The following is a 27,754-nucleotide window of genomic DNA, read 5'->3' on the forward strand; positions in this document are numbered from 1 at the left end:
TCATTCTCCGGTAGCCGAGTCATTGCTACTGTAAGAGAAGCAGCAGCGGCAGCAGCAGCATTATTGTCTAAAATGATTTGGCTTGTGACATAGAGCAGGTTGTAAATTGACACTGGATGGGCCAACTGCCTGCTAAAATGATATTTCCATTCCTTCCCAAATGATATAGTTAGCTTATGAAGACAGTCCACCTGGATGATGGATGCCTACCCTACGCTGACACAAATCCTCAGTGATTGCACTGTACAAATACCAGTGTTCAGTGGTGGCAGGCCTTTCAGTGACTATTTGTGGCTGTGAGTGCCTGAGTGTGTCTGAACTATACTTATACACACATCTGGCTTGTGTGTTTTCGCTGGCCTAAAGCTGGCGACATATTAGTTCAGCAAAATGAAGTGTTCTGAGGAAAACACAAATCTTGTGGTGAGGTGAAAGGCTTGGTCGAGCTAAAATTAAATCCTGGACTCTGTCATTATGGGCCTGAGAGATGTGACAGCGTGACCGTGGACCAGAAAGATAGCCGCACTGTGTTGTTTGTGTTATTGCAGTGGTTCCAAATCTTTCTCACTCGTGACCCCTTAAAATGCAGCTCAGTCTGGCTGTGACTCCTCAGTACAGGTGAAGTATGTCACCGAATCGAGGCAAGTTTGACATAAGAGTCAAGTGCAGTTCAATACTACAGGTCCCAGATCTATGGAAGCAGTAAGTGCTCACTGAGAAATACAACAGAAGAGTAACTGGTGCATCTCTTTACAGTACAACCAAACACACTCACATCGTTTTAATAACTCAGACCCTTGTTTCACCAGATAAACAGTTTTAACCTGAAGCAGCAGCAGTGTGAAATGTTGGCTTTGCATTAAAGGCGCTGTATGTAAGAATGTGGCCAAAACGGTTACTGCACTCAAATTCAAAATACTGCCGTGAGTCGTGTCTGCCCCCCCCTCCCCTACAGATTCGAGGTTGCTGGACAGCGGCACGCTGGAGACGTTTGTTTGCCCACGGGCGGCTGCCGTGGCAGGGCCGCGTCACCGCGTCCTTGATCTTCGGTTTTCCAGCAGACCATTCGAGCAAGTCCAGCTTTTCTGCTGCTAACGCTGCTGCTGGGATACAGCTCATGAGGAGCCGACTGCTAATGCTATGTACTGGGACACTGCTAATGCTGCTGCCGGGATACAGCAGAGGAGCCGGCTGCTAATGTTACGTACAGGGACACTGCTAATGCTGCTTGCCGTGCTGCTGTAGCTCAGTCGTAACTGTAACTGATGCTGAGACTCTACTGACTGCGTGACTGGTAGACGGCGGTGGGTGGCGCAACAGGCCAAAACACAAATTCAAAACATAAACATGATTTGCGGACCATAAAATATTTTTTTAAATTCGAATATTCTGGCCATACTATTGTTGTCGGTGAGATCAGTATGTTATGTGAACATTATTCCTTAGTCTCTGTGACATATTAGGAGGATTTAATGACTATTTGCTTTAGATTTCTTACATATAGCTCCTTCAACAGTAACTTAAAGGGTAACTTCATTATTTTTCAGCATGGACCCTATTTCACATTCTTTGTGTCTAAATGACTAATGGAGAAAGCTTTAAAAAAAAAAATAAAAAATCCATCCAGTATTGAGCAAGACAGCAGCAAAAGTAGCTGCAGTGGAACTACTTAGGGCATTTATGCACCTTCAATTTATGTCCACTTACAGCCACTGACAACATTGTGGAGAGGGTCCTACATAGATAGACGATTTTTGTTATAGAGTAAGATCCTTCTTGTTTAACCACAGACACCCTTGAAATCTCCATCGCCAAACACACCAGACTTTACTTGATTTTAGCGTGAATAAAGTCAGCATATTTTTCACATGTAACTGGGTGAATTAAGGGTTAATTTAAATCAAAAGAATTGGTCATTGTTGGAACAGTGGAAAGATAAAGCAAGATGTTTTTGTGAGTTTTATTTTGTTTCTGTAGACTTTGAATGAAGTGTGTTTGAAGATGATAGAATTACTGTTTATATAGAAAGAGCGTGGTGGGTTCCTGGTTAAACAAAAAGGATCTTACACTTTAATAAAAAGTTTAATAAAAAGGTCTCTGTATTTATTCTGTCCATAATGTTGGCAGACACTTACAATAATCTGAGCCTGTCAGTGGCAAAAAACAAGCACTTTTAGTGAACCTAAATTGACAGTCCACAATTGCCCATCAACGTTACATTGCAGCCTGTTCCACCGCGAGTTTCAAGCAATGCTTTCTCCATTAGTCACTTAGACACAAAAACATGGGGAAATAGGGTCCAGGTTGAAATATACACGAAGTTACCCTTTAATATAGCTCTGATTCCATCTAAACAGAGTGAACACACACCCCATGCTTCATTGTTTCCTGTGAGTCACTCGTGTGTGTGTGTGTGTGAGGGCAACTTGAATCCAGCGTGGTAATGGTGGACTCCGACACTTACAATGAAATCAACCATATATAAATAGCGTAAAAAAAACTGGGTTATCTTATGGATATTAAATTTGAGAGCCTGAAGATTAAAAAAAAGTACATTACAAGCAACAAGCAAATATTGGGAAAGAATGACTTTTGTGGCAGATATAGATATCTTTTTTTTTTTTAATCTAACCTTTTTGTCATCTCATGACCCCTTGGGCGGGTCCTGACCATCATGTTGGGAACCACTGTGTCCTCATTTTAGTCACCACAGGGGCAGTCTAGCTAGAAACTTGTGTGTGTGCCCTGTGTGTTTTTATTGGCATGAATGGCAGCATAATAACATGGTTGCATTCTCTTTCTGACTGCGTACAAACCCAGCAGGAGTCCCTGGGTGTGTGAAGTTTGTCTGCCCGTCTCTAGTCGTATCACTCAGTCTGTGGCAAACCAAAGAAAACCCTACCGTGGTTAACAAAAAAATATATAGGGTCTGTCTCTCCTGACAGACCTGCATTAAGAGCTTACAACCGGGATGTGATCCATGTTCTATTTTCTGTCCTCACCTACTGGTTGCCCTTTGAAATTGAGGTACTCTTTACACTCCCACACACCATATGCATATATAAGCAGACACATACACACACGCATATGTGCTTTTGGGTCTTTGCTGAGAAAATTGCTTTTTACTGGATAAAAAAAGAATCTCTGTGTCCACAAGCAGCTACTGAAGTATTTTTCCATTAGATCGACCACCTTGGAACCATAATGGCCATAAACTTGGTTCTTTTACAAGACCATTTTCATAATGTGGATAACAGCACGTTCTCTTTCACCTTAATAAAACACAATAAAATAGTTGCTCTGCGTGGGCTGAGGGACTCTGACACGGTTAATAAGATGTTTACCTCAAGCTGAACGCCCTGCGACGCAACCAGCCTCCCAACCGTGCTCACATTCCAAACCCAGCATAATTACAAGCCGGGTTGATTAATTATGTCTCAACAATATGCTGCACTCCAACGCCACAAGGGCTAATTAACAGAATGAACAAGATGGGTAGGAGCAGTTATTAGGAGGTTCAAGCTCATGCTCTCAATTTGGCAAAGCTGTGTACAGTCCAAGAAAACCAGGACAGAAGACATGCGGACCACGCTGTATAACACGGACGAAGATCATAGCCAACACTAGCACACAGCTCCGAGCATATAGAGTGGGAAAGACACTGATACAGCAAGTGCACTGCTCTGCGTTCAGGGTGCCCGGCTGTGCACCTGACAACACACACAGCGTGTAGTGAAATCCATCTGCCTTATTAACTGGTCCTGCTTGCAGTGCATCGTATACCTGCAACTCATCTTATCTCTGCGGCTTCGGCCTGGAGGCATTCCTATCGCAGGACTTAGATCAGATCGGCCTATAAACAATCTGACCTTGACAACACAGGGATGATATATGATCTGACCCTGGGATAGAGAATAAGGGGCATATTCCAGACGGGTGTTCAATTAGTAGAGCGTCCCTGACATCTGAGATCAAAGCAGTAGTGTTTGCAGAATATGGCTTAAAAAGATTAAGGATCTTATGAGGAAAATGAATTGATTTCAACTAATTTTTTCTCTCTGATCATATTATGTAAAACACAAATTGTATAGACACTAATAATTTGTATACCCTTAATGCCATTCTTTTACTCTCTAAATTTACATATTTTACACAGACACAGTGAAACAGTGCATGCCAATACATGATCACTATGCACAGTGACCCATCAGGGTTAATAACTCAAAGGTTGCATACTGATCTTCCCAAACCCCTCTAATGAATGCTGTGGTTATGGAAATGCCCACCACATCTGGAATATGAATATTGTCTGTATTGGCCAATGCTTCGACAAGAAAAGATTTGTGCGTCTCTTAATCACCAGGGAGGGTATTACAGAACCATCATGAATGCAAAATCCCATTAAGGCGGGGGGGTTGCCATTATAATAAAGTCATTTCATAAATCAGATGAAATCCATGTACAGCTTGCCATCAGGATCCAGCCTCCCCAGAGAGCCTTTGCTGCGCATCCATGATAATGGCAGCACTTTATTCGGGATCACTGAAGTCACTGTCTTTTTCATAAAAAATAAATAACTCGAGAGTTGTAATTAATTGCTGCAGTGAACTCTTGCAGCCTTGTTTGTTTCTTTGGGATTCATTAATACATGGAGCTCTTAGTAGGATGTGAAAGCAGGTAGTGTTCTACTCTTTCCTGAGCTAGTAGCTAATATATCTTGAATGCAAGAGAGGCATCTGAGACAAACAGAAGCCAGAACAAAGCATTCTTTATTTGGACTGCATTGAGAAGATACAGCCCTGTGGTGTATTTCTTTTTAATGTAAGGTGTTTCAAAATAGCTTTCATGTGTATGGAAAATTCCCCACAGCTCTCAAGAAACACTTAATTTATATTTTCAGAATTGAATATGATTTTGTTTTGCTGCCTGGCTGAGGACTTTAAAGGGAAGATGCCTTGTACTGTCACCGTCTATGTGTTGTGTTCACTATCTTCATCAGTACATCTTGTATTTCTGCAAAGCATATTAATACTTTACAGTGAGCTTGAAAATTAAAGTGATGTTACTTTACACAATCTTGCACTCAAGACACAGTATGACAGCTGAACTAGTGGCAACATTATTTAATATTCTTGGATGTGGCGGAGTAATGTGCAACCCACAGCCCATCTGAGCAGTGGGAGAAGTATCATCTGCCAAAAGATCTCAACGTGTGCTGAAGATTTTCCTAAAGCTCCAACAGTTAATTTAAGGTATAGAAATGACTCAGATCATGCACAATTATCTACAATAACGTTATACTTACAGTTAATCATTTAGGTCCATAAATGCATCCCTCATACAGTAACACAGCCACAGTATTTGAACGCTACTTTGTCTAACGTGCGGCAGTTTCACCATCACAACATGCTGTCTAGTCAGCCTACCTGTAACAGAAAAATAAAGAGATCCGTTGCAGGTGGTGCAGCACGTTCATCCGGTTCTGAGCTGGGAGGTTCAGACTCTCAAGACCCCCTGAAGCACAAACACCACAGTTGCGCACTGAACTGTTGAGCGTCCTGCTCTGGCGGCGCTGCTACAGCTCAGTCCGCAGATGACACAAGCTGTAGAGGCTCTAAACACCAAGCTCCCCTCCTCGCGGGAAGACCCCGCTCTCGATTTACGAGCCTTCCAATATGATTAAGTTACACGGCTGACAGAGCGCAAACATACGCACCGTCCGGATGCGTCCATAAAAATAATGAGGCGGAGTGTCCCGCTGCCACCTCGTGCCTGTCCTCCAAATTTCCGAGATCTCTACTCGCCGATATGTCGGGTTCTCCTTTATTATCCAGCATGCACCTCTCTCATTCAGAGCACCATGGACCGCACATCATCACTCTGCTGCTCCAACAGCCACCTGGATTTACTGAAACAGGCTGCGCCTGTCAAATAGGCTAAAGGCTCGTAGTCTCATGATAATCCAGTGGTGAATTAAAGTGCCCCTGTTGCACTTCAGGTGACTTCAGGATATAGTGACCTTCTGGCACTATTATACAGCTACTGTACAAGAGAAGGTCTTCTAGTTTTGCTCCTTTGTGTGATGGCGAGGGCTGCTTCCAACACTTCCAATTCCAATCTCAACATCTGAGCAGTGTGAGTGACAAAGGTGCGCATCTGAGCGCCGTGCAAACAATACATCAGGAGCTGATGGCAGTTAAGGCTGCCTTGAGGTGGAAAAATGCACTTTATATAAACACCTTCCCAATTTTACCATCGTAACCCCTTATTTCAGAAGACAATTAAGCGTTTCGCTTTATTTTGTGAGCATGAGCTTGGAATGGTGATTCATGCCTTTAGACCAGAAGATAAGATCCATATGAGCCAAATGAGGAATAATTTTAACTCTGAACACATAAAATGTGAGCTATACCCTCAGCAGACATATCGGTTCATCCCCAGTTACTCAGATGCATCTACAATGAACACAGCTTCTAAACATAGACAACAGAAATCACCCAGTACGATCCCCGCTGCGCCCTGACTTCTCCCCGACAGAGAGCTTGCCCTTACCGGGTGGCGAGCCAGGCTCTTCCCCTCTCTGGTAATTTTCCTTTTCACACCACGGCCGGGCATTTGCGAATCAATTCAGCGTGCAAGCGCAGGTCTCCCCGTCGGGATATGAATGATGAATGTGCGTGTTAAATTGTCCATTTTCCATATCCACAACAGTCCACACACGACCCGCCCCCAGGCGGCAGTGATTGGTTCAGAGGCTCCTCGACGTCTTCGTCGCACCGTAAAGAAAAACACACACATCTGGATGCGACCCCGCGCAACTGGAGCGCTTTGGAAACACCGAATTACGCACAGGAATTGAACCGACAAGGAGGGGCGTCACATTTCTCAAGGCCCCTTTAAATGTAGTCTGCTGTTTATTGTGGCTGAAGATAGAAATCGTGTCACCTTTGCGGAAAATGTGGTTTCAAATACATCAGTGTAAATAATGGGCCACCGTTTTGTGGGAGGATTTTGTTTTTAGCAGCTGAATCACAACACAAGACGTTACGTGTGTAAGCCAATAGTGACGAAAATAGGATATGTTCACCATCACTAAAAAGAAATTACAATTAAGTAAATTAGGCTACAATTACGTAATAGGCTTCATTATTTTGGCAACACACACATACGCGCTCCACATATTAAGGAGCGCAAGGCCCAAAGAGACAAATCTATGTGAAGAATCAATGCTAGGTTGTTTTAAATACACCAATAGCAGCAGTATTTTTTATTATATACTTTATATATTGTTTTGATGTCGCGATTGTCTTCCAAATGCTACGTGACTGCCTAATTACCAGGCATGTGCATGTGTAATTGGTACAACATGGTGATATCACGGGAAACAGAGCTCAGAGTGACAGAGCGCCTCAGTGCCCAAGTAAAGTCGGCATTCCTGGGACTCTTGCGCCGCCCAGTGGCCAGATAAAGTAATCCCCCTTCCTTTCCTGCCCTGTGATTTCACATTGTCTTGCTATGGAAGAATATCTTATCTATGGAATCCGTCTCCTGGCTCCGGCTCAGCGCTGAACCGAATCAAGTGTGGAGGCAGGCGAAGGTTGGGCAAGCGAGACTAATCACTGAGCAACAGCAGAGGCTCTCTGAGGATTAGTGACAGCTGTCACAGGCTCAATGTACTTTCTTCAGGCTTACACAGAAAAGGGATAAATGTCATAAATGTTAAAAATAATCATAAAAAAATCGTATGAAGCCCTGACAAATCAAATGAGGGCTACATATATCATCATCATCATCATCATTATTACTTTATATTTAATTATTTATATTTCTAATTATTATTATTGTTGTTATTACAGATTACAATAACCATTTCATCAAGTTGGGGCATTCACATTTAAGCTGCTGGAGCCACTGAATGTTTGGCATTTTTGCCCCCTACCCCCCAAAAAAGTTAAAAACTTGGATGACTAATTAGTTATCAAATCGATGCTTTTCTGTCAATTGACTGTAGCCTATTATTTGTTTTGACTTAAAATTACAGCATAACACAGCACTACAACAAATATAGCATTTGCCATGATACCTCCTAAGCAAACAAGTGAGGACTGAGGAAAACCATGCAGTGTGGTTAAAAGTTCCAGAAGAAATCTATCAAGGTCGGTGGACTGGGAGTTAGGATTTTCTTTTTAATAAAACTACAGTTCACAAGGTCAAGAGTGAACTGTCAAGCTCTAACAAGGTTACTGTGCTTCAGGATTTTGTATTTTAGTCCAGTTTAATTTGAACATGTTCATAATACATGGATGATTACATTGATTAGATTATTCTTATTGCAAATTATGCATTAATCAATATCTGGTTTATTGACAAGTATGTTTTTAAATTAGGCTAAAGGAATTTGCTTTAGTGTATTGATGCATATTAACAATAAACATAATAGCAGAAAATGAAAATAAAGTAAGAACTACAAAGTCAAGAAACATAGATACAGAATAGAAAAAAACCCTATGAACAAATAATATTAAAAAATATGTACACCATGTGTGTTTGAAATGTAAGTTATTTTAAAAGAAGACGTTTATGCAGAAATGTGTAAAATATTAACCAGGGGGTGTGCAAAAGTTCACAGTATGAAGTAGAACATTTGCAATGTAGGACCAGATGTTGCCACAGAGACAAAAGTCCAAAACGAGTGCATTACTATAACACATAGACAGATCATTCACAGGATCTGATGAAGAAATATATTGCCATAAGAAAAATATGATGTCTAGTAGTGAACAAACTAACCAAGTACCTGGCATTGTGAAGTGATAACCACAGAGCTGTGTGGAAAATAAAGTCTGAAATCAAATCAGCGCAATAGATTTGCTTGAAACCCTGTGGGGACCTCATTTGTGGACCAGCGGTCAGAGAAAAAAACAAAAACAATTAAAGGTTATATAGAGCAGTGGGGTGTGCTTTGTTCTTTACTGGTCGAAATTATAAGTGTGCTCATAGTCGTTAAGCCAAAGTAGAAGCATTCAAAGTCAGGTAATGTTATTAAATCGAATGATTTCTCATGTACCTGAAGGCAGCATCAGGCTCCTCCCAAACCAGAAGTATAACCGGTTACGGTGGTACTTTTAATCCCAGAATTTTGCCTGTCAGGCATGACTTGTGAAAAATCCTGTCACTTTCGCCAGCACACGGGAGAGGTGAGTCCTCGGAGCTTACTGCCAATCTTTCATTTTATACCCATAGCATCATCTTTTCCCTAAACCTAACCGACAAATGGCTTTCTGGCTGAAGGCAATGAAGGAAAACGTCTCTAAACAGCGAGCAGGAAGACAAACGCTTCGCCTGACAGACCTCACTCGGGACAATAAATACACATATTATTATCGATTTTGATTGAAACTGTTGTGTGTACAAGAGTGCTGCTGCTGTGTCGCTGATTAAACATAAGTTGTCTTCAGTCAGTAAAGGTACGCTCTTGGCTTCGTTTGACAAACATGCGGGATTCAGGGTGTCTTTTAAAAGTACTGTGGTTGGTTTTATGCCAGGCTGCTGCAGGGTAAGCGTGGACGCGCGTGACATCGTAATGTGTAACTAATATAATCGCTTCTGATCATATTGTGACATGTCTGATTGATTTCAGCGTTAAAATCAGAGTAGTAAACTAATGTATCTACATTAGAAAAGACTTGTAATATTATGCAACTCGTTTGGTAATCTCCCCCTGACGTCAGAGTGTGATTACTCACGTGACTAACAGAAATGCTGTATTACAAGAAGCTGGATCAGATAGTCCTGGCGTTTAATTATACAGGCTAAAAACTGCAGCATTACAGTTTTGCAGTGTATTTGCACATTAGAGGGCACCTGTTACTCTGTGTACATGCACATGACCTTTGCCTTCTGTCCTGTGTGCTCTGGCTACAGCTGATTCTTCTGTAATCATCTACCAGTAGAGTCAGGTGCTCTTGGGTCAATATGGATCCTGGTTTTATAACCCCATAAGCTTGTTGCTTTCTAAAGCCTTGTTATGTCCCATCGTGCAGCTTTATTGCTTATTTTTGGTGCAGAAATGTCTGACTGTGTGCATCATGAGTACTCACCTCTGTCTCCAGCTACATATATGAACACTCTTCTCTCCATTCTTTGCTTTCTCTCTGTCCGTGTTATCCTCCAGTAGTTGGGGTCAGGCAAATATAAGCAGCATGCTGGCACCACAGGCGGATCGGGTCATGGCACTCGGAGAATGGGAAGAACGCTGGCAGGAGCAAAGGATTGGTTTCCATCAGCCTCAAGTACACAAGTAAAGGCCTCACTTTTTATTAACCTCCTCAGTGCGATAAGGGAAAACAAAAGTTAAAAAAAGATATCAGTATAGTTGTACGTGTGCTGAGTGGTTTTCATAGAGTCATAAAGTGAGGGGTGATGAAATCCTAACTATTGTTGTTTTGTTGTTTCTTTTTAACAGGATGCTGGAGGCCCATATAGATAAAGTTCTCGCTGGACGGACGGGAGTTCGCTTCTTCTTCCCTCTCTGTGGAAAAGCTGTAGATATGAAATGGTATGGAGCTCCTCCTATATCCACTAAGGAAGACTGCATTTTTGTATTTACATTGTCAGTTATCCTTTCTGCTAAAAAAAAAAACAACAAAAAAAAAAAACAGCAGTTCCTATTAAAAATGTAGAAACATCCTAGAATGAAACATTTGCTCAGCGTGCTCCTAAATTATTTCCACTGTGTGAACCCCAGGCTGGCAGACATGGGCCATTCGGTGGTTGGGGTGGAGATATCTGAAAAGGGTATAAAGGAATTCTTTGAGGAGAGCAACATGACCTACAGTGAGGAGCCTGTCCCTACCATTCCTGGAGCAAAGGTTTACAAGGTAGGAGCTCAATTAAACTAATCAATTTGGTTTAAAATTTAAAAGCAAAAACAAATAACAGGAATACTGTAAGGGTGGAATGGGTCTCATCACTGCTCTGCAAAGGTGAGCATCCTAGCTCAGTGTCTACACAGACTTGATACATCATCATACTGTACATCATACATTATGGTATGCTATGACAAATGACAGTAGTAAATGGGGCCCACATGTAGGAACAATAGCTGGAAAAAACATGTTGCATTTACACAGACAAAACTGCAAATCTACACTGTCTTTGTTCCACAGAGCTCAGAGAGGAACATCTCTCTATACCAGTGTGACCTGTTCAACTTCTCCAGGTTAGTGAACTGTTCATGTGTTTATCCCTTTTTTAAAGAAGTGAAATTGCTTGCCTGGGTAAATGTTTAACACACTCTGTTTTCCCATTTCACAGTTCGATTGAGGGTCAGTTTGGGGCAATTTGGGACAGGGGATCTCTAGTGGCCATCAACCCAAGAGACAGAGAAAAGTACGGCGAGACTGAGCCCTCCACTGAGATTTGATATTCTTTTTTAAGGCTCAAAATTGCTGATTCAATTTATTTTAAAACATGAGATTAAATTAAAACCTCTTGGATTATCTATTTGAATGTATAATTTAAATTCTTCTCTCTCATAATACCACAGGTATGCTGCTCTCATCATTTCTCTGATGGCAAAAGACTGCAGATATCTTCTGGACACGTTGTTATACAATCCTGAATTATATAAAGGTAACTGTCGGTAAAGGTAACATTGGGCATTCTGTAGGGAGAAATACACATCCATGGTTTTAAAACCAAAGAAAATAATGATTAATTTTGAAATGTCTGTAAGAGTCATAGTGTTTGTATAAGATATTTGTGACTGTCTTTCAGGTCCTCCCTTTCTTGTGCCTGATGAGCAAGTGAAGAGCCTGTATGGTGAGTGTTGTTCACAGTGATATCATATATATGTATCATTTTAATAAACTATAAATTAACCACAAAAAAATGAACAACACTGTGGTGCTGTAGAGAGTGATACTTGAATAGCTGTTAAATTATGGAGGCTGAGATAAATGTGTGTTTTTTTGTTTTTTTTTATTTTTGTTTTTTTTTATGGTGCATTTCTTCTTCTCAGGCAACGGCTTTGATATAGAACTGCTGCAGTCGCTGGATGCCCTGACAGACCGAACACGAGCCTGGGGGCTGGACTACCTGACTGAAAATGTACACCTCATCACTCCAAAGACCATTTAAAAACTAACTTGCAAGTTAAGAGAGCTTAGAGAAGCAGATCCTGGTTATTTTATTGCAAACACATCATGTCATAGCCATTTTTCATAATGCTTAGACATATTTTTGATACAGTTGCAATGTGGGGGGAAGTTAAGGTCCATGGACATAAAATGTACACCCTTTAAACTCTTGATTTTCCATAAAGTCTGTAAGAACTGTAAGATACATTTTTTATGCCTGACAAAATAAAACTTGTTTTGTAACAAGATGTCCATGGCCTTTTTATAACCAGTAGCTGTTGTGTATTACTGACAATATTAACAGTTGATAACAGATTTTTTACACATTTTATAATAAAACTTACAACAAAGACCTCAGCAAAAAGCAGGTGTAAGCTCTAAAATTCAGACATCAAAGCAAGGAGGGAAATTGTATGATGCTCATAAGAGTTAGTTTTTCTTATTTATATAGGCTATATCACACATATGTACTTCCAATCTAAGTTTCAGGGTATTAAGACAGATACTAGATGCGACATAAATTGAATTCTGTGCATTTTTGGTTTGAGAATATGCTAGCAGGGGTATGACATGCCTTTTAAAAGTCAAAGGCAAGTTAATAATGCAGAGCAAATCATAGTCACCTTTGCCTGCTCTAAACTGCAGGTTTATCTCAAAAGCAGTGTTTTCAAAAATATTGATTTATCAATATATGCAGATTCTGAATATTTTAAACTGTTTCAAAAGTTGTTTTCTGCATCATAACACTGTCACTAGCTGCTCTTTCTCACTCTGTTATTGTTAGTGTTATTATAGTGATTCTGCTGTTCTCTGCTACTAACCAAGAAAAGAAATGGTGTTGTCATGTTACATCCGTGTTACATTTATCATTTAACATCACTTTTAACTGGTATACCTTCAATGTCATTTTTTCCTCTTCATAATGAAAATGCCATTGAATATAAATATTTTTCAAGGTATTGTATTGAAGATAGAAATTCTAGTATCCTGACAACACCACTTACAAGTCTGTTATACCTCTTCGAATAAAGTTTTACGTCTTGAATACTTAATTGTAGATCCAGTCCTAAAACAGATGAACTCAAGTTTTTTTTATCCTTAGACAAAAAACACTTTTTTATGAACCCTTCATGAACAAAAATCCATTACAATAAATCCTAATAGAACCATTTGCATACTTTTACAAGTATTTCAAGTCACACCTATAGAGCATTTATTCAGGACCCCTCTTACAGCTAGGATTTTCTGAGACCCCAAGCAAAGGTAATGTGTGACCTTCTGTATAGGAAAGTGATAATAAACAATTAGGAAATGTCATTAAGTATCCAGCGTCAGCGGGCAGCTCCCTCCCCCCTCCATGTTTCCTGTCGCCTGGACACAGAGCCAAACATTAGCTAACGGTGAGGAGGAAGCAGCACGAGCTAACCCTGTGACAACACAAAGTTTTGTTCACAAAAATGCTGAAATATCCCGAGGAGCAGAGTAACGTAAGTTATCACATTGATAAATACGTAACGTTACTTAAAAAGTGTTAAAGACATAGTTAAAGACGTATTCTATGTAGTAACTAGCTACTAGCTAACCTATGACCGGTGTTTGTGCTGTAATTTTAACTTCACTGACGTTAACTGTGTTATTAGTAACGTCAAAAGGCAGTGTATACAGTTCATTTTAAAGTTACACAAATAAAGGTCTAGTTGACATTAAAGGCATACCTTTCAGGTGGGTGTCCCGCCTCCAGGCCGGTGGGTGTGGAGTGATGACACTGAGACAGTGGAGTTTGTCAGGTGAGCGCAGCTGGGGCTAATTAGCATCCTGCACCTGCACGAGACGTCCTTGAACTCACGCGATGATACAGGCCGTTTAATTGCCGTTATATTCAAAGGACAACAGCTCTGGTCCCTGTTGAAGGGGAACACCACCGAGGGTAAACGTCCCTATTAAGCCCACATACCATATAAGCCCACTTGTGACTTCACTAAAAAAAAACAAAACAAAAAAAAACAACTACATCACGTTTTTGCTGTGTCATGGTTCTTCCAATGAAGCTGCTTGTTACATAAATTATACTTTTTATTGTAAGCCAATCAGATTTGTCAATATTCAGTTATCAAAGCACATGTGTGACATGTGCCTGCTGCTCTCAGAAGAAGTTGCAAAAAAAACTTTTTCCATATTTCTACTCCTGCTTTTGGCAAGTACTCATTTGTTATCAAAATTTAAGAGATTAGTGCTTTGAATAAAACATATGTTAGAATATTACTAATTAGAAATATTTTCTTTTGAAGTCAAAATATGCCTTTTAGCACGCTAGCAAACAGCCCACATGCTGCATCAATACAATCGCTGCATAGCATTGTTCAATGCAATGACATAAAGCATGATAAGCATGTATAGTTTGAATTTTTGTATGCAGAATATATGATTATACTGTTAAATAGATAATAAATGTGTATATTTATCTTTATTTATTGTTTAGTTAACATTTTTACCAAGTGGGCTTAAAGGGGACACTAGCAAAAAAAAATCACACCGTTTGGCATGGATGTAAATGAGTATAGCTGATTCCTTCAGTGCATGATCAATTGATACTTTTCATGTTATGTTAGTGCAGCATATAGATTTATTTCATGGAGTTGTTTTTTAATGTCGTGTGTAGAATAAAATATTCTAACTTTTAACCAGAAATTCACTTATGTTCCCTTTAAGCCCACCTGCTCCCATTAAGCCCGCTTGACTGTGTTTCAATGGAGATTTTCTCCCTTTTGACGTTTGAACCATTTTCCTGCCTAACTTTGACCTCACCTAATCAATCAGCTCCTTGGACCAGAAATTTTGGCCAGTTCTAAATGCCAACAGTACAATGTATGATAGAGATACAGACCAAATGACATAACATATTGAAAGATGAAGTATTGAAGAGTAATTTCCATTATAATTTAGATTTTCTTAATGAGTAGTTTTTTGGCTACATTCCAAAGAAGACATGTTGTAAGTTTAGCTTTTTCTGTGTTGACAACACAACAAAAAGGCTGATCACGCCTATTTCAAATGCCATTTACAGGCCAGAGGACAGGAGTGGAGAGAAAATGAAAATAGCTATTGAGAGCTAAGAGATTACAGATATTGTTTGGTTTGGATTGTTAAGATTTTTAAATATATATATATTTATTTATCAACAAATCATGAAGTGGGCTTATTTGGAACACCCATGGGCTTAAAGGGTACATTAAGTACCAATTAAGCCCATGCCAGACTTTTGACATATTTTGACAAATTTAAGATTAAAAACATTAAAAATTGGCATACATGAATTATTGACACTTCAAATGAGAGATTAGACTATCATTTTAACTCAGATGTTCTCACTTAAATTGGGGCAGTATATATTAAAAATGTCTGAAAAGCAGATTTGGTGGGCTTAATAGGGACGTTTACCCTAAATTGAGACTTTCATTATGTTATTTCCATGGTCTAGGAAAATTCTGTCAATATTTGTGAACATGAGCTACTGTTCTGTCAAAGCCACAAACCAGAGAAGTGAGTCTCAAACTTGTGATGTTGTGATGTCATCAAGTATAAAGTCCGGAGCTGCTCCATAGACAGTGAATTGGAGCCTGACAGGTAAAGTGAACAACACTGATCATCTTGTTACAATGCAGTGTTCTGTTGGGAAACCTTGGGTTCTGATGTTTGTGTGGATGCCACCTGACACGCTCCACCCACCTAAACAACAGTGCAGACCAGGCACCTCCCAATATGGCAATGGCACTCCCCAGTAGCTGTGGCCCCCCAGCAACTCAGTGCACCATGTCACACCACAAAAACTGCTCAGTAATGGTCCTAGGAACGTGACAAAGAGGTCAAGGCGTTGACCTAACCTCCAAATTCCCCAGATCCCCATCTGATCAAACATCTATGGGATGTGATGGTACCCCATCTCACAACCCACAGGACCCAAAAGATCTGAAGCTAATGCCCTGGTGCCAGACACCAAGGGACACCCTCCAGAGGTCTTGTGTCCATGCCTTAACAGGTCAGAGAAAGGTCTGGATCCAAGGAGGACCCACCCTGGAGTGGGGGTACCTCTGGGGTACCAACACGTCCCTCAAATGTTTGATCAGGTTGGGATCTGGAGTATTTGGAGGCCAGGTTAACACCTCAAGCTCTTTGTCCCATTCCTCAGGTCATGCCTGAGCAGTTTTTTGTCATTAAGGGGTTTATTTTGTCTGCAACGGTGTTCAGGTGGGTGGAGTGCGTCAAGTAGCATCCACGTGAATGCCAGGACCCAAGGTTTCCCAGCAGAGCATTGCACTGTAACAAGACGATCAATGTTATTCACTTCACCCACCAATGGTTTTAATGTTTTGGCTGATTGGTGCACATACACCTACACTAACATATACACTTAAACACATACCTGTGAGCATGCATACATAAACACATGGCTGCAAATACATACACAAAGCCGAGGAGCAAGAACTGAAAAGGCTCGATCACCTTTTATCTTTAACCTGGATTCTAGAACAGTTAGAAGACCCAGACCAGCAGACCTTAGGGATCTAATATTCTATAGTCTTAGACCATAGAAATAACATGTATGAATTTTGTAAATGGGCGTAGTTCCCTTTAACTTCCTGTCAGCTACCAAGGAAACGATAAAAGTAGTTCAGTGTAGTTTCCTTGTCAGCTACTGCATTAATAAATATTCCAACAGGAAATACAAAGGAAACCATTTACAATGTTATGTTGTCGAGTTTGAAACGGTCTAAAAATTCCCCCTTTGTTTTTGTTTTTAGTTCTGGTCCAACAGAGGAGGGCGTTTTGAGGAAAAGAAGGCAAAGTAATGTCAATTTCAATGATCTCCAGCAGCGATCAGAGTGGTACGCCTGGCTCAACAAACAACTTTCTGAAGTCTTTAAATATAAATACATGCTCACGTTATGCAACTGTGTTTATGATCACTAGAGAGACAGGAGAAATGAAGCCCTACAATCAGCAGTCTTTTTGTAATTGCACACAGCATTTTGCTCCTCACATTCACAAACTGACCTGTTTCCTCAGGTTGGCTGAGGTCTGCACGTTGAACGGTAGAGGGCGCCAAAGCATTAGAAAGAGCCTGAGCCCTGCTCATCTGAATGCATACAGGGCCTCAGTGATGAAGAGTCAAGGGGACCGCATCACCACTGATGATGTTAAACGCAAGTGCCAATATGTTGTTGAACTCATAACAATAATGACTTAGTCAGTTACTCCTCTCTGTCTCTTGTAGAAGCATTGGTAATTGCTGAACGGATTGAGGTTGTTACAGTTAATTAAAACGAAATAAAAACCAAAATAGGTGTGAAAAAACATTTTACTCAACTGAAATAAAAACTAGACTTTAGGAACAATTTATATTTTTATACCCAGTGGGTGCCACATGACCTTTGACCCTGCTGTGACAAAGCTCTCTCTGTTGCAGAGGTCGCTGTCAGTTTGCTACAAGAGAATTACTCGCTTCCTATTCCATTCTGCTTCTTGGCTATATTGAAGTAAGCAATACAAAGACATGTTTCATACATACATACAGTTTCCATTGTTGTAAATTGCATAACAAGATCCGTCATGCATCGATACTAAATGCTTTTACTGTGTCCAGGAGTAAAGAGCTGGATGAAGTTTTGGCCGCCCTTCTCCTTTACCTGTCTTATTTCTTCGAACTGAAGTCTCTGGAGAATACATCGCAGTCATTAATGGCGTATGTATGCTGAGAATGAAATATTGTTGTCTATCATACTATAAATTGCCATCATGAATGGTACAGGCTGGTGATTATTAACTTTAATGTAATGTTTTGTTATTTTCTATCATATAGTTGATATCTGTTTTTCTTCCCTTTTTTTTTATCCACCAATGTCTCACTCCCTTTCTCACCAACCTGCCAGTGTAGACATCACCTCAGAGCACAAGATGATGATGGAGGCTTTGGCCAAAAAGGAGATTGCTCAAAAGAAGCTGGCTGTTTGCTACTTCAGCTTCATCATGGACCTGGAATTGGAACAACATGTGTCAAATCACAAGTGAGTGCTTGTTCAGAGTTAGAACGGGTGATAGTCAGAGCAAGAAGTGTTCTTTCTGCAATATTTTCACTCGGGTGTTGTTACATTCAAGCTGAAAATCAAAGATAGAACAGGATTTATATTGGTCAGATCTGTTTCATTTGTGGAATTCAGGAAAATCTTTATAGTATGTATACTTTGAAGTGTTGTGGTCATCTGAATGCCACTGTATACAAATAGGTATCCTCCAAAGTAACCTTATTTTAGTATCAAATTTTAGCCTTGTACTTCCCTGGAAAGTGCTGTCTTGTCCTGATACAGTTGATGAACAGTAAAAAAACAGGGACCTTAACTTTGGATACACATACAGTATGTATGCACTATTTAGAACTCAGATACTGTGCACCTTTTGAATTGAATTAAACTGCAAACAACGTCTCAAGCACACTAGATTTTTAATTAAAGTTGGATCTTTATTTCAGATGTTTTAAATGACTTGTTAACTTGTTGCTGGTCACGACTTGATATAGCTCTCTGCTAGAAAAACATCATCATTTGGATCCAAAATGTTTAATCTAGTGCTAGAATTACCATGTCTGCCATCAATAGAAACCAGGTTCTGATATATTTTCACAGGGGCCTGATGTTGTCAGTACAGAAGCAGAACAGTACAGAATGGCTGCTGCATGCGGTAGGTGCAATAAGACTCCTACAATGTATTACAAACATAATCATCACCTTAATTGCAAACGGGCTGCTCTAATTAATCCAGTAAACCAATCCACTCATTTAAAAAAAAAAACTGGATAAATTTGACTCGTAACTGACCTGAAATTTTTTTCCCTCGCAAAACCAGCCAGTTGAAACATCCCAAACTGCGTTGCCCCACATGCACCGAAAAAAATGAAGCCTTCAGCTGGTCAGAGTGAAGGCCAGTTCACCATCTGTGAATACAGACGGCAGTGAGCAGAACAGAATGACATTGAGTGCTGGTTATGCCTGGTGGCCTTAATGAATTAGTTAGTGGGAGGAGATGTTGACTCAACACAGGTGCTTTGCTTTGACAGGTTCCCCCCAGTATTTAGCCAGGTGGGTGGACAGGGAGAGAAATATCACGCTAACAGCAGTAGCCCATTGCCTGCTCTGTATGTGACCTTTTTTAGGATAGACATAGCTGACCTTTTGAAAACACATATGAATAGGCAGCCATTAGAAATAAAGCAAGTGAATAATCATTCAATGAATCCTTGAACAAAATGAACAGATTACTAACTATTGAATTAAGGAAAGAGTATAAAAAACTCTCAGTGACACTTCTCATTTTTTCCCTGTCACCCTCTGTTTCTAGTGCTTGTACAGCTTTTTCTGTTGTGCGGCCTGGGTGACGTTTGGCAGGAAGGACCTGAGGGACATCCAAGAGGAGGTGGGGCGTCTTTTGTACTCCGACACCTTCAACACAGCAGTGAGGAAAAGGTCTGATGGGGCCTCAGGAATGACCTTCGCCGATGTTAATGGTTCAGTGAAGACGGGAGAGGCTGACCCCAAGGAGACGGGAAGTAATAGCACATTCAAGCACAGGTATGTTGAAGCACAGTAAAGGTTGGACAGAGGACAGGTAGGTTGTTAGAGCATTTTTGCTATAAACAGCTGCCTGCTGCTGCCAAAAGCATTTCTGATGAGAGTGGTGAACTAAAACAGTGAAGTTACAGACCTGAAAAACAAAAGAATTAGCTAAACAAAGCTATAAAGCTACATAGAGCTAAGGGTAACTGACAGTCCTAAGTCCCGCCCCTTTTTGCTCTGTGCTCCAATAAAATTAGAGCTTGCCTGGAACCTCACTCAGCTTAGGTAGATATGCTATGTGCTAGGCTAATCTATATTAAAAATAAATTAAAGATGGTTTAAAGTTGTGGCTGAGGGGCCTATAAAAGTGATACTTGACACATAACATTGGCGTCACAATGTTAACGGACACATTATGTTGTATAGTCACATGTGAAGCAAGATAATGTTAGCCAAACACTAGCTAACATAGCTAGCTAATGTAGCTAGCTAATGTAGTTAACTGCTATAGCTACATCAAGAGGAGTTAGCCTTATGTGAAGCAAGATAATGTTAGCCAAACACTAGTTAACATAGCCAGCTATTGTGGTTAGCTAATGTAGCTAACTGCTAAAGCTGCATCAAGAGGAGTTAGCCTAATGTTGGATCACCAACGTTAGCTAAGTTTCCTTCCTCCTTGTGGTAAGGTAAAAGAGATTTGGAAAAGGACAGTTCGGTTGTTTGCGGACATATTTTTTAAGATGACATAAATTATCGCAAGCCAGAAAAAAAATCAAGGCTAACATTCATTTGTTTATATCACATCTCTAAATGCCCAGACGCAACAAAACAACATCAAAGAACTAATGGTGACAGTGTCTCAGCCAAAAAGTCGGCCAGAAAGACTACAGCCAATGGCCAACTTGCACATAGGTTTTGTGCCTGTGTTCGAGAAAATAACTCCAGCAGGCGGTGGTTATCTGTATTCATCATTCACAAAAAGGAAACTGGAACAACAATAACAACAATACAAACAATTATGAACCATTTCTGCCAAAGACCTCAATAGCTAAAGAAATCTTAATATAACAAATTTGTTTTGATCTCTAAGTATAGCCTTCGTTTGCTTTCCCCACTTCTGTTTCTCTTCTTGTGCACTGAGCTGAACTGCCACTCAGGGTGATTTAATTCACAGATGGGCTCCGCCCGCTCTGGCGCCGATTCAACATGCTGACTCGGCTGAAAAACAGAGGACTAGTGTGGGACACACAGCAAAAACTAGGGTGTCTGATGCTCACCGACAATCAGACATTGACCAACCGGTGACCGTCAGTTCAGTGTGTCAGGGCCCTATGGCTGTGTGCCACCCCAAAGTAACTATTGGTGCTATTAAATATACACAGCGTCTAGCGTTCCATTGGGAAGCTAGTCTAAACTTGTCTAAGGGGGGCGGGACTTTGGATTGGTCAGATCTCTGTGGGCACATCACTTCTAGCAGTGGCAACTTATAGAAGCCATCATTTGATCTATTGTTAATGTAAAAAAAAGATTATAGATAACAAACAAATATTTTCTGTGGTCTAAACACCCATATGTTCAACTAGTCTGACCCTACTTTGACATTTTACAGAGTAAATAACTTGATAGCTCCGGCAGTAGAGTTGTCTGTTTGACGGATGTCATGTCAGACCTCCAACTGGAATATGATGATTGATGTTGACAGATTCATAGCTTTGTCCGATAGGAGGGACGCTCTCTGACAGCCTGTTTTCTGTTGCTTTGCTGTGTCTGACACGAGATTGGCAGTTGTGTAAGCTGTCAGAGGCCCAGTGCTCTTTCCTGCTGTCAGGTTGAGACCAAACAATCAAAAGCTGGGCTCGATGCTTGCTCTCCTCCCGAGGGTGGACATACACAACATGAATCGGAGTAGCGTCATCACTGCTTCCAGCTGTCTTGCAGACTTTGAAAAGATAATAATAAAAAATCCATTACACCATACAGTATATTTTTTTGTATTTGCACCTGGATACTGAAGATTGGCAGCTTTCCTGGTTAATTAGTTCTGGATATTTGTTTTAGTTTCCACCATAATTACTATGACACTATGGAATATGAGTCAGATGCTTATACAGCTGTTGTCTGTGCATGAATAAACTACTGTACTTTAGTATTATAATATTTGGTTTAACTAATGTAAAACAGGAAAAGTTTGTTCTCTTTTTATTCTACCAGTTGAGTAAGTAAAATGCTTTGATTTGTACACACTCATGCTTGATCTCACTTGTTGCTCTCTGTGTTCCTTCAAATATGTCTTTTTTACATTTGCATGTTTCCCTATGGTGTTTAAAAATTCATGCATTCTTTTGTGCCCTGCTGCTTGATCTGACTTTCTCCCCCAGAACGTCCCAGAGGTGTCCGGCCCTCAGCAGTATAGTTAATCAGCGATCCCCACTGATGGTATCTCTGCTGCCCTCGCCCAAAGAACGATCACCCCATCTGTTCCCCAGCAGCCGGGCCAGGAGGCAGAGCCCGCCGCAGGCCGAGCACTGTGACACCAAGGCCTTGACGGAGCAGCTCAACGAGCAGCTGGCCAGTGTCAGGTGGTGTAAAACATCACAGAATATGTCACATATACAGTAATACTGAGGAGGTTTGATCAAGGGTATGATGGATCTGTTTCATGACTGCCATATAAATAACACAGACATTGGGCCACCCCCTGCACCCTTTCCTTACATTCATATGGAGGGTCCACCACATTAAGTGCCATCCAAAACCAATTAGCAGGGAGTGGAGGTTGGTTATAACCCTCCAACAGCGAGTCTACATCAGTGCTGACTTACTTAGCATGTGCAGCGCTGTGTTGTGCTTGTCATGGAAGCTGCTCTGTACAAATATAGGGTCTGTGCAGCTAAAAAAACAACCTGCTCAAACTAAGGTAGACACTTAATATTGTCAGGCAGCAACTTAAAGATCACATCATATTTAGGATCAAATAAACCCCTTTGTAGTGTAGAAAATGGTAGATGTGGTCATTTGATTGTAAAGCTTTTCAATGTCAGAAAAAAAGGAGAAGATATTTTTACAGAAGAATAAAAAGAAAGACCATCTTACCATCTAAAAAGCTTGGGAGTAAGTATTATTATTATTTTATTTAAGCCTTTTTAAATTGACAAAAGGATAATACTCATAAATTCAGGTAAACAATAGCAGCACATTTGAGGAACATAAAACAGAACAAGTTTTATTTTTCTCCATGGTGAAAAGTGACAACAGTTTCTAATTCTGCCGGAGAGAGTTTGTTGTGAAGCTCGCTGCTGTATTTATACCTTACACCTTCGTGAGGGGTGCTTCATTCAGCTTTGAGTGTGATTACAGAGTTACACTCTGTGGCAGCGTGGGAGTAGGGAGATTCTGGTTTGAGAGAGGCCCGGAAATATTCCAAACAAAACTCACTGAAACATACCACTGATAAACTATGATCTTCTCAAGTGCTCGTAGCTAACTTGTTTGCGAATAGTTGTTCACTTGAGTCATCCATGTGAGGATCCTATTGGTGTTGTATTTTGGGCATTTTATTTCAAGTTTGGTCCAACGACGACAAAGAAAGATGTGTTTTTTATCGTATAGGATGCTTGACTTTCTTGACCAGCCACTTGCTGGTCCACCATCCAACCAGATCTTTAATTAACTGAAAGCGTAGAACAATTCATAGACTAATATGTCTACGTATTTAGCGTTATTGTGTTTATTTCATGTATGTATTTGTGCCAAAATTGCAGAGAAATGACTTGAGTTCTCTGGCTTACTTACTTACCTTTCCAGCTTTCTTTCTTTCCTTTCCTCCCCAAATCAGCTTTGGGATTCTTGGCAAGCCGCTGAAGCACTTCAACCGCAGTACTTTGATACCCAATGGAGAACAGAAAAACAACTGAGGTGAGGGTGACAGCCGCGACCCAGAGAGTGATGTTAATAACAACAGCGAGGATCATCCTGGCATCCACGCTGGAGGTAGCAGGTCATCCTTAATGGGACCCAAGATGACAGGCCTTGCCAGATACAGCAGCACCACCCACATAAACACCAGAAACTCTGCAGCTGCCATCCCTTGTCACACTGACTGTCCCTTGTCTGTGACAAGGGTGTAGTTGGAGCACGCTGTGTCACTCCCACTATCCTACCCGACTAATTTGCATGCTACCAAGGTATAGGAATTAGCTATCAGGCCACTATGTAAACTCTTTTTTCCTGAGGCCTACAGATAAGCTAGATCTTAAAGAAATTATCAAAAACATGAAAAATCACATACAGCGGGGCTGCCGGGACATGCAGTAAAATCTTGATAGCTATAAAAAACTTCACTGTAAAACCGCTTGCTCATTGTATTGATTTGTCTTTACTTCATGGTGTTGTGCCAAAAATGACAAAAGTTGCCAGAATCATTCCTATTTACAAAATTGGTGACAAAAATGATATCAGTAATTACCGTCCAATCTCTGTTTTACCAACTTTATCTAAAGTACTGGAAAGAGTTGTGTATAATAGACTAAGTGATTATTTGGATAAGCTGCATATTCTCTCTAGTTCTCAGTATGGCTTCAGCAAAAGAGTTCAATACGCATGGCTATTTTAGATCTCATTGAAAAAATGAACAATACAGTTGTTAAGGGAAATTGTGGTGTTGGCATCTTTTTAGATCTCTCAAAGGCATTTGACACAGTTGATTTTGATATTTTACTGGGGAAATTGAACCATTATGACATTAGAGGAATGGCACATAGCTGGTTTAGAAGCTACCTTTCCAGTAGGCAACAATTTGTAAATATAAACAACCAAAAATCGCAAAATATGAATATCAAATATGGGGTCCCCCAGGGCTCAATTTTAGGGCCATTACTCATTTGTAAATTCTTCTAAAATCCTACACAGTAATTTTTGCTGATGATACCAATTTTATTTTTATCACATTTGAATTACAGGAATTACTCAATGCTGAATTACAGAAAATTTTGGTTAAAATGTAATAAGTTATCTCTCAACATCAGCAAGACTAATTTCATTGTCTTTACATCCAATAAAAAGCCATCTGATATGGATCACATATACGTCTCAAAATAAATGATAAGGAGTTAACTCGAGTAGCCTCAACAAAGTTCCTTGGGGTCCTCATAGATGAGTCCTTAAATTTTAAACTGCATATAGAACATTTCATTTCCAAATGATCTAAATGATCTAATTGGTCTTTTCTTCAAAATAAGGTATCACCTTCCTTTATCAGCACTTCTTTCTCTGTACAAAACTCTGTTTGAACCATATATCAACTACTGTAATGTCATATGGAGCAATACCTTCCCCAGTTTTTAAAAAATTAGAAAGTCTTCAAAAAAAAAGATAATTTGAGCTGTGTCTTGGTCCGAATATAATGCCCCCCTTCGGCTCACAGAGATAAATGTGTATCAAAATGCATGTATGATGTTCCAGATAATCCACAACAAATTTAGGGTTGTCTGAGCTTGTCCCAGTCTGCAGTCCTGGTCATGCTTATGACACCAGGAAAAAAACATCTCATCACTGGGAAGAAGAGAAGACGTAAAAGTACTAGTTTTTCCATTGCTTGCAGGGGTCCGCTGCTCTGGAACGAGCTCGATGAGAGCTTGAAAGTGTTGAAATCCATCTCCACATTTAAGAAAATGCTAAAAGTCAAACTACTAAGTTCATATATTTAACTATTTTGTTATGTCCTAAAATCATGTGCTCCGAGAAAACTTATGTCACTGTGTTTGTTGGTATGTATGATGTTTTTTACCTATGTTTACCATGTACTGTATATTGTTTTGTTTCGAAAATACTCAGGCTCCCTCTAAAGGCTTTTAATAGCTTCTTGGGAGACCTGATTCACACACGCTGTTAACTTCATGCCTGTATGAAGACATTTATGTTGATTCACCTGTGTGTGTGTGTGTGTGTGTGTGTGTGTGTGTGTGAATAAATCAAATCAAAAAATCAAAACAAAATTCACCTTTGAAGTTAACTTTCTGGCCTCTAGTTTCCCGGTGCGACGCAGGGTGGTGAACCCCGCGCAGAGCTAGTTTCGAGCAGCGCAACCCGAGGCGCGCTCAGTTTGGTAGTTTGGCAGACCAAGGTGCGCTGAGATGGGTGTGGCGGCGCACTGACAGTTTTGTGCCAAAAGGCTTCGCCGAAGGTGCACTAAAAGCTTGCCAGCTGAAACCAGGTCTACTGTAGGCGCAGGCGGAGTGCAGCTGGTGTAGAGGAAGTTTGGCTGATCAGCGGACAGTGCGCACACGTCACCAAAACCTCACAGGCAGGTTTCCAGAATGTCAGGCACATTAACAATGCAAAAAATACCCACAAAAAACACTATTCAATGCAACTATCTGCAATCAGCACATAAATGTATCTCTATACCGACTGTGCAGTCACATCTGATGTCAGATCAAAGGGGATTGGCACCGTTTGGCACGCGTAATGGAAATCCGTGGAGGTCTGCTCGCAGTTCCGTATATTCGGACACTGCAAGCTTGGACCTCCCGGATCAAAACATCAGTTTCCTCCTGGGAGGAGTTTGGCCGTCTGACGCTGCTGCTCTCTTCTGCCATGGCAAATTGAGTAAACTCTCATTACACCTTCGCGCAGCGCATTTAAGGGCGAGGAGAGGGGCTCATTTGATTGGTGTGATGTGTGTAAAACCCACTCCACGCCTTCTCTCCTCCCTCTTTCCGACTTGCGCAGGTAGGAGGGACGGAGGGGGGAAAGAGGAGTAGCTGTGCCAGGGCGCACGGTGTGCCAAACTTGCAAAATCCACCTGGCCACACCCAGTTGGCGAAGCGCAGGTGCGCTGCGCCTCCGCCTTGCCCAATCTGCAAAACTAGAGGCCTCTATGTTGCCAGACGGACTTTAACCTTTTCGGTGGACTGCGGGTCGTAATATGCCTCCAAAGCCAGCAAAACAAGCCAAGCCTGGACCGGCTGACTCACAAACGCTACCCGAAGAGGATGGCAGCGAGCTAACGCTAACCTCAGTAGCAAGTCTGCTGGAAGAAAACAGGCTAGCTATCTCCGCCGAATTCCGCACATCCATGGCGAAGCTTGAAAACAAGATTGATCGCCTTCAAGCCACTGTAGGCGACCACTCGACAAAGATCTCAAGGAAAATGCCACCCTCTTGGGAGCGGTGTCTGCACACCATGTCTCCTCCTTCACTGGGAGCAGTCAACAGCAACCTGTGTTGCAGTTGGCTGGTCCCAGCAAGGGGTTGATGTGCTGGGCAGTGTCCAAAATCTATGCATTATGTTCATGCACTATGGCCCCTAACATAAGCTTTCGATAGCTTCTCAGGGGACCAGTTCACATACTCACCATTCCCTTTTCTGTTGGAATATTATGATCCTATGCACTTGAATGATTTGTTACTGCACTGTGCACTATGTAAATTGTATACATGAGTATATGTGAACAAATAAACAAACAAACAAACATACAAACAAACCCTGAATGATATGTATGTGTGAAAGCGGCAGAATGTTTTGAGTGTGAATGTGCTTTTTTCAGTGGCATAACACAGGTGTTGCATGTGTCTTCCAGCTGCATTCCTCAGCACAGCCCACAGGGTCAACAAAACAAGAGAAAGACTGAGGTAGCGAGTACAATTTTTACTCTGCTTTGCTCATGTGGGGCTCATTCTCAGAAGCACCTCCCTGCCTGTCATCACACACAAACCATATTTATCCTGATTTGCCTCTGAATTTAAATCAGTTTTGTAATTGCCAGCTGGTGGTGCTGTTGAATAAAATATAATGACATCTATAACAACTTTGAAGGTCTGCCCTTTCTATAGAGTCTGAAATATATTCAATTCACATGAAAATGAAGGAGGTCCAGCACATTGCATAATTCATGTTGGATAATATGTATTTGGGAAATCAAATTATGCAGCCTTCACACACTGTTTATTTGTCGTCCAGATCAGTGTTCACCTCTTTTTAAATGTAGATCATTGAAGGCTTCCCTTTGG

At 40.8% G+C, this 27,754-nt stretch overlaps 3 protein-coding genes across 7 annotated transcripts in view; 2 read left to right on the forward strand and 1 right to left on the reverse strand.

Moving 5' to 3' along the window:
- LOC125904485 (exostosin-1c) overlaps positions 1 to 6,795 on the reverse strand; it is a 105,864-nt gene extending 99,069 nt beyond the window's left edge. Inside the window, exon 1 of the mRNA XM_049601912.1 lies at positions 6,553 to 6,795. The gene's annotated coding sequence lies outside the window, so the exon portion shown is untranslated. The remainder of the gene's footprint in view (positions 1 to 6,552) is intronic.
- Positions 6,796 to 9,135: 2,340 nt separating this feature from the next.
- Positions 9,136 to 12,413, forward strand: LOC125904486 (probable thiopurine S-methyltransferase). 5 transcript variants are annotated; one of them, XM_049601917.1, is made up of 9 exons: positions 9,136 to 9,197; positions 10,175 to 10,300; positions 10,466 to 10,558; positions 10,748 to 10,880; positions 11,169 to 11,221; positions 11,317 to 11,391; positions 11,549 to 11,634; positions 11,779 to 11,823; positions 12,023 to 12,391. In XM_049601917.1, exons 2-9 carry the CDS (start codon positions 10,203 to 10,205, stop codon positions 12,139 to 12,141), a joined length of 702 nt encoding a protein of 233 aa, XP_049457874.1. In that variant the 5' UTR covers positions 9,136 to 9,197; positions 10,175 to 10,202; the 3' UTR covers positions 12,142 to 12,391. The 5 variants fall into 5 exon arrangements, with proteins under 5 accessions (XP_049457874.1, XP_049457873.1, XP_049457872.1 ...); XM_049601916.1 differs by lacking the exon at positions 9,136 to 9,197 and adding an exon at positions 9,343 to 9,467 and having other exon boundaries at positions 10,178 to 10,300; XM_049601915.1 differs by lacking the exon at positions 9,136 to 9,197 and adding an exon at positions 9,350 to 9,467.
- A 1,113-nt stretch (positions 12,414 to 13,526) lies between these two features.
- Positions 13,527 to 27,537, forward strand: LOC125905246 (protein phosphatase 1 regulatory subunit 36). Its single transcript, XM_049603147.1, has 11 exons — positions 13,527 to 13,627; positions 13,863 to 13,927; positions 16,940 to 17,023; positions 17,205 to 17,341; positions 17,605 to 17,674; positions 17,782 to 17,880; positions 18,068 to 18,202; positions 18,818 to 18,872; positions 19,530 to 19,759; positions 22,123 to 22,323; positions 23,580 to 27,537. The coding sequence occupies exons 1-11, from the start codon at positions 13,598 to 13,600 to the stop codon at positions 23,656 to 23,658; spliced, it is 1,185 nt and encodes a 394-aa protein (XP_049459104.1). The 5' UTR covers positions 13,527 to 13,597; the 3' UTR covers positions 23,659 to 27,537.
- The last annotated feature ends 217 nt before the right edge of the window (positions 27,538 to 27,754 follow it).

Source organism: Epinephelus fuscoguttatus, linkage group LG17 (assembly GCF_011397635.1).
Source record: "Epinephelus fuscoguttatus linkage group LG17, E.fuscoguttatus.final_Chr_v1".
Lineage (NCBI taxonomy): Eukaryota > Metazoa > Chordata > Actinopteri > Perciformes > Serranidae > Epinephelus > Epinephelus fuscoguttatus.

What these genes read in the sequence shown, in the direction of transcription:
- LOC125904486 (XM_049601913.1), top strand. Translation starts at nt 9,495, where the DNA reads ATGCGGGATTCAGGGTGTCTTTTAAAAGTACTGTGGTTGGTTTTATGC. An exon ending in GACCTGTTCAACTTCTCCAG is followed by an intron (nt 11,222 to 11,316) that starts GTTAGTGAACTG and finishes CCCATTTCACAG; the next exon opens with TTCGATTGAGGGTCAGTTTG. An exon ending in GCAAGTGAAGAGCCTGTATG is followed by an intron (nt 11,824 to 12,022) that starts GTGAGTGTTGTT and finishes TCTTCTTCTCAG; the next exon opens with GCAACGGCTTTGATATAGAA.
- LOC125905246 (XM_049603147.1), top strand. Translation starts at nt 13,598, where the DNA reads ATGCTGAAATATCCCGAGGAGCAGAGTAAC. An exon ending in CTCCAGCAGCGATCAGAGTG is followed by an intron (nt 17,024 to 17,204) that starts GTACGCCTGGCT and finishes CTGTTTCCTCAG; the next exon opens with GTTGGCTGAGGTCTGCACGT. An exon ending in CAACATGTGTCAAATCACAA is followed by an intron (nt 18,203 to 18,817) that starts GTGAGTGCTTGT and finishes ATATTTTCACAG; the next exon opens with GGGCCTGATGTTGTCAGTAC.